The 6017-nt window shown below is 45.1% G+C and overlaps 1 protein-coding gene across 3 annotated transcripts in view; it reads right to left on the bottom strand.

Annotated features, from left to right (window-relative positions):
* Positions 1-4853, bottom strand: part of LOC103614257 (6-phosphofructo-2-kinase/fructose-2,6-bisphosphatase 4) — a 53628-nt gene extending 48775 nt beyond the window's left edge. For 2 of the 3 annotated variants that reach the window (XM_017732357.1, XM_017732358.1), the window contains exon 1: positions 264-342. In XM_017732357.1, the coding sequence (XP_017587846.1) occupies positions 264-327 (64 nt within the window). In that variant the 5' untranslated portion in view covers positions 328-342. Of the gene's footprint in view, positions 1-263; positions 343-4747 lie in introns of those variants that run through there. The other variant, XM_017732359.1, reaches the window with a different exon arrangement.
* Positions 4854-6017: the final 1164 nt, after the last annotated feature.

The following is a 6017-nucleotide window of genomic DNA, read 5'->3' as shown; positions in this document are numbered from 1 at the left end:
CTGTGAATGCAGCCGGGGGGCAGGAGATAGGGATCAGCGGTGGCCGGAGGAATGGGGCTATGGTCAGCAACAAGCCCTCAGCCAGGCTCAGAAGCACTCGCGGAGGCAGAGGCGACCCCAGCACTGACCCAGCAGAAGTCACCCCCTCCCCCAAGAGCCTCAGGCAGGGCTGGCATCCACCGCCCAGGGAGCCGGAGCGCTCCCAGGTGAAGCCAATCGGGGCAATTACAGCCTCTACGTGCATTCAGGGCACAGCCACCCACCTGCTTTGGGCTGGAGCTTTTCCCTGCCCTTGCCATACAGCATCCCTGAGGACACACACAGCATCCCTCGACACGAGCTTGAGCTTAATGACAGAGATCCTCTAGTTCCTTGCACCATCCTTCGGGTGATACCGAAGCGTGTTTGTTATCTTGTTCAGGTTGGGGCAGGTTATTTTCATGGTTGCCTTTCCTCACGGCTTTGTAAGTTTGTTAGGCTGTCCCTCTGAGGTAGGCATGAACTAAATGGGTGCGTGTAGAAGCTTCAGAGCTGTTATCTCATCACACTGCTTATCCTGCGCTGCGGTGAGAAGCTGGAGAGGCAGCACTGTGCTCAGGAGAGAGTTATCTGTACCTTCTGCCTTTGGCCTGCAGAGATAGGCAAACACAAGTTTGGGGAGGGGGAAACACCACTGCAGATGAAAGAGGGGCCAAACTGAAAATGAAGGAAGATTAAGGAAGCATCACTCTAAAGCCACTTATTAGTGAAAAATCAGAATAATCACCCCTTTAAGATGAAAATGGTCGACGTAAGCAACAGAGTTAAGATTTTGTTTGATTTTGGTTTTGCCTAAAATTCACATGCAAATTTTCTTTACCTTGTCAGGATGTCTTTTCATCTACCTACACACCTCCATCCTGCTTCCCAAGCTGTCTCCAACTGATATCAACTCCAAGTTTACTGTCTGGACAGCTGGTTTCAGACCCCCACTGGTAACATAAGCATTGTAACCATGCTGGCTCTGCCTGGGAATCACCTGATGCTTTAAAACTTTAGCTAATAAAGTACAACTTCTGAACTGCTTGCAGAATTTAAGCCACATGAAAGAAAGGGTGGTTTGTTGGTGTGGTTTTTTTAGACAGGGAGTACTGAACGCTTATCTCCAGGTGATGATGCCTCCTGCAATGAGGAAACTCGGCGGCTGATGTCAGTACGATGCTTGGTATCACTTCCTTCAAGTGTGTGTGTGGTGACTCAGAGCAAGGGCTGTGTTACTTTAGTCTGAGAGACCAGGCCCCTACCACTTCTCCAATCCCAGGCTCCAATCCAATTTCAGCCCCTCTGGTAATCTGATTTTCTAGGAACTGAGGGCAAACGTGAGAGAAAAATGTTCACTGTTGATGCAATGCTAAGGAATGCTTCCTTTTCTTTTGGGTAACTGTCAAAGTAAGATTCAGCTCCTTGTGCAACCCCTAGAGCTGAACAGCTTCTCCTCGAGGTGCCATAGTGTAAGTGTTGGGCTCTGTGGAGGTGGAAGTCACCTGTGTCCACCTTCTGGACAATACTTAATCCTTATTAGCACTCTATGATTTCATCTGAAGTAGTAATGATTAGTTTGCTTTATCTTCTTAAGGAGTTCAAGTGACTTTACATAACTGTGGGCTTTTCTGCATTAGCAAGCTTTGTTGTCCACTGCTAAGACGTGAAGGAGGGGGTTGATGTGGTGGGTACTCACAGCCAGCATGTCCCCGTGCTGTTCTGGAGCAGAGCATTTGTCACTGGCACAGATGGCATAGCTCAAAACTTGATTTAGTTAACTCTGGTTTTGGTCACTGACTGCTTCCAGCTTGAAGCAAGGGCCACTGGAGTTGTTTGAGAGTTTCTCTGGAAGAAGAATTCTGAGCCCTGGGGTAGGAGAGAGGTTTCATCTGCTCTCCCCTTGAAAAATCTTTTAGTCACAGTTTCTGGGCTTAGTGAAACCTTATCCCCATGTTCTCTTAAAAAAAAAAAAAAAAAGAAAAGAAAAAGAAAAGAAAAGAAAAAGAAAATAAAAACAAAAGAGGTTTTTTTTGCAGCTGGCATGAAGCAGCACGTAGTGAGGCAGGGCCAGAAATGGAGCTTGGGTGGGGGGGGGGGGCACTGCAGCAGCTCACCTTCCTATCCTCAGCCTTAAAAACAAAGAGAATCCAACAAAACCACCCAGCTGCAAGGATTCTGCTTGGTGTTGGTAAAAAGGTACAGAGTGACCCCACTGTCCCACTGGCCAGTGAGATGTGGCTCGGTATCAGCCAGAAACTTCCGCTCCTTTTGGCAGAACAAAAGGTCTGAGTACCTGCGGTAAAGGCAGCCTGTAACCCTGCACGGGCTGGTGGGCAGAGCCTCACGGGGCATCAAACAGGCTTTTCTTTCAGTGCTTTTTCTCTACTGCTTAACCGTGTCTATCCTCCTCCACAGCATTTTTTTCAAGGTGGGAAGGCACACCTTAGCCTTTGTGTGCAGCAGCTGCACTCCCAGAAAAGCTGTACTGCAGGATCCCAACTGTGCAGAGGACTTCAGTGCTCTTAGAAGCAAAGCACATTAAATCACTGATAAACCAGTGCAAGTATTAATAGCAAAACTTGCTAGAAATCTTGGGTTTTGTTCAAGATCTGTGTAGCCAACCACTAATGAGGTTGTTGAGATTTTGTCCAAACTGAGGAGGTATAGTTAATTTGGCAAGAGGAACTAGGAACAGACATAAGGGGAAAAAAAATCTGATAATTTATTTGCATTTAGGAGAACTCAGCAGGAGAGAAGCGTGTTCAAGGTAAATACTCACAGCTTCTGCCTGGGATGTTTGATCCTAGCTTGTGCTTGGATAAACTGAGCAAGCAGGGTCATCCCTTTGGAAAATGTTTGACTTAATCCTGTGCCCTTCTCAAAAATAATAGTTAAATTGGAAAAACTTCTGCACTTACAGGCCTTGGAAAGTATTTTGCCCTAAATGTGGCTTTGTGGTTTCAAAGAACTGAAGAGAAGGCCACAAAAATATATTTTTCCTTCAGCTGCTTGGCAAGGAAAAGCATCTGACTGGGCTTATCAGAACAACGTGGCTGGGGCAGGCCTGGACTGCCTGGGGACACCAATCCTACTGACTGTGTTTTTCACAGGCCACATTCCTCCTGCTCTAGTGTGAGCCAATAATTTTTACCTCTGGATGACAGTAATTCAAAGATGAGTAAATCAATTGGATTTTTGTTCCTCAGCTTCATCGGAAGGTTTAAGCTGTTGGGTCCTTTGTTAAATTCCTTGGAAATCGGCCACATGCAGGATTGCACTGTGTTCAGTTCAGCCAGATAACACAACTCTTTCTTAAAGATTTATTTGCAATCCTTACCCAAATTTTAAGTGTTCAGGAGAAGGATAAAAGGCAGAAATAGGTGAACCCGCAAGCAAAAGTTCATACAATTATTCATGTAGTCATCTTGTAGTCACTATTCTTGCTGTACCTTTTTTCTTTTCCCTTCTCTGAGCTGTTTTTTCTGTCCAAACTGTAAGACCTTAAAAATCAGGTGTATCCTTGTCCTGAAGCATAGGAGCATGTTAAGGTACCCCAAGACTGGAGACTTAAGATGTTTGGGAAGTCTTATCTTTTTGAGTGGGAATTCTCATCTCCAGTCTGGTCAGACCCTAAGAGCTTGCCTGGCCTTTCTCAGGCTCTTTGGAAGAGCCAGATCTTGTTATGTGCATTGCTGGAGTGCTTGTTGTGCTATTTTTACACTGCTCAGTTTTTGTATGTGCAGCTGTAGTCAAGTGTTGCTTCTCGATCCCAGACAACTGAGATTTTCCATAACCTTTGACTAAAAAAAAAAAGTATCTTTAATCACAGCTCCCCTTCACAACAGGCAGCATGTAAGAAGATTATATAAATATTATATTAAGCACATTTTTTGGCAAATTGCTTGCATTGGTGTTGCATTTCTTTCCACCAGTGTCTGTGTGGTGGAAGAAATAAACGACGAGCTTGGACCATAATGGAAGTGAATACTCTGATGTGTATCTCTTCTAACTTGGGGATTCCTCATCAGTTAACTGCCTTGTTAAAATAACTCTGACATCGATTTATCTACCAAGAACCCAGATCAGGGCATTTTAAAGATGAGTCTCCTTACCCTGGGTTATTGGTAGGTACTTTGTGATAAAACTGCATAGGTAGAAACAATTTTTTCTTGCTTAGAAAACAAAGATAAGGCTTTTTTTTTTTTTGTAGCTGGCAGAAAATTAGCATTCATACTATGCCTTCTAGCCACAACTGAAGTGGAAAAGGTTTCATGACCCTTCTGACCAACATCCTGAAGGTCAGCTCCAAGTAGATTTTGGTGGCAATTCTTCTTGGGCTCACCTGGTTTCAGACAGTGATGGGACACAGATGACAGTTTGTGAAGTTATTTCATTCAATTTGAATGTAATTACTGATTCAACAAATTCTATGAGTGGATGAACAAGTGTTAATCCATGAAACAAAAAGCAACATAGGTGTTTGTCCATGTGAATAAATGCAGCATGGATTTATGACAGAGAATCTGTGTCATCCATCTAATTTTGGCAGGGTGGCAGAGGTGCAGAGAGAAAAGGGTACCTTTGGAGGGTTCTTCTGTTCTAGGCCAGTGATTGTGAAGAGTCACCTGTGCCCCAGGAGCTGGTTTATGCAGTCAGGGAGAGCAGACCCACATTCAAGGGCCAACAGCTCCACTATTTTATCAAAGACAAGGAAGCAAACACCTACCTCTGTGTTTATTCTGCTGGTGCTTTGCACAGCACACACTCCCCAGGGCACGTCGGGTGCTTGTGTTCAGACATCCACGGTGGTTCTGCATCAGGCACTGTGATGGTGTGAGAGATTCAGGCTTCCAACACCTCTGCCCTTGCTGTGCTGGATGCTGCCAGTTATCCGTGTCCTCTTACTCCCCTTACAGATTTGTTGCTATGGTGAGAAAAGCCAAGCCTTAAATATTGAACTCCCTGGTATCTCAGCTGGTATCAGCTGTGTAGAGGTATCAGTTGGTGTGTATTAAAACAAACAAGATAATAAAGAATATATGCCTTGCACTTAGGGCAGGTTCTGCCTCCAAATTTTGGGCGTTTTTTTCCCCTGCTTCAATTCCAGCTTGGTTTGTTTTTGCTGAAACTAACCTTGAGCTCTGCCCAACAGCACAGAGGATTACAACTGTTTATGTCTTAATTGGGGCATAGGAACAGTAACCTGTCAAATCAAATTTTTCCTCCTGAGAAGTTACAGTCAAATGCAGGACAGTTCCCACAAAATGTTCTGCTACATTATTTGGTGTTTGCTTGAAGTCTGCACGAGCAGATTAGAGCAGAGTTTGGAGCACTGTACAGTTTTGTGCTTAACGTGTTACTGGAGGAAAATGAGTTTACAAGGTGTTTTATACAGCACAAGCCAGCAACTTCACTCGAAGCACTCCCAAGACCTCACTCTGACCCTCCTCGGGCGGGTGATAACACTCCTGCTGATTTACTAATGCCAGCACAGGACACTGATTACCCTGTTTTTAAAGCCCCAGGGTGGAAAATAACTAGGAGGGGAGTCGCTGCCAAATCAGAGCAGCAGAGATGCTGCAAATAGGACGAGTGTTCTACCTCTGACAGTCCCACCAGCAGTGAAAAACACAGACTACACTTTTCTTGAACAGAAAACGTGGCACCCCACATACCAGCCCTGCATGAGGCTGGCCTGGAGCACTTGCAACAAAGGAGCTGCTGCTGCGCCCACATTCTTGTGGTGAAAGTCCTGCTCTGGTGCCCAGCCCCAGTAAGGGCAGATTAAAAAAGTTATGGAACAAAGCGGGACAAGTTCTCAAGTGCAGAGGCATTTTTGTTTGTGTAACCTAAAGCAAGGTCTGCTGTTCGTGCTGGATGTTTAAACACTTGCTGAGAGCCCACAAATGGTGCTTCGGGGCTTACGGTTTTTTTTTTTCAAGTAACTTCTGAAATTGCAGTCTGATGAGTCAGAGGAATGAAGGCTGATATTCCTG

Source organism: Corvus brachyrhynchos, unplaced genomic scaffold (assembly GCF_000691975.1).
Source record: "Corvus brachyrhynchos isolate BGI_N302 unplaced genomic scaffold, ASM69197v1 scaffold4, whole genome shotgun sequence".
In the NCBI taxonomy this organism is placed as follows: Eukaryota; Metazoa; Chordata; class Aves; order Passeriformes; family Corvidae; genus Corvus; species Corvus brachyrhynchos.
The sequence above is the reverse complement of the archived record's forward strand: the minus strand, read 5'-3'. Positions and strand labels throughout refer to the sequence as shown.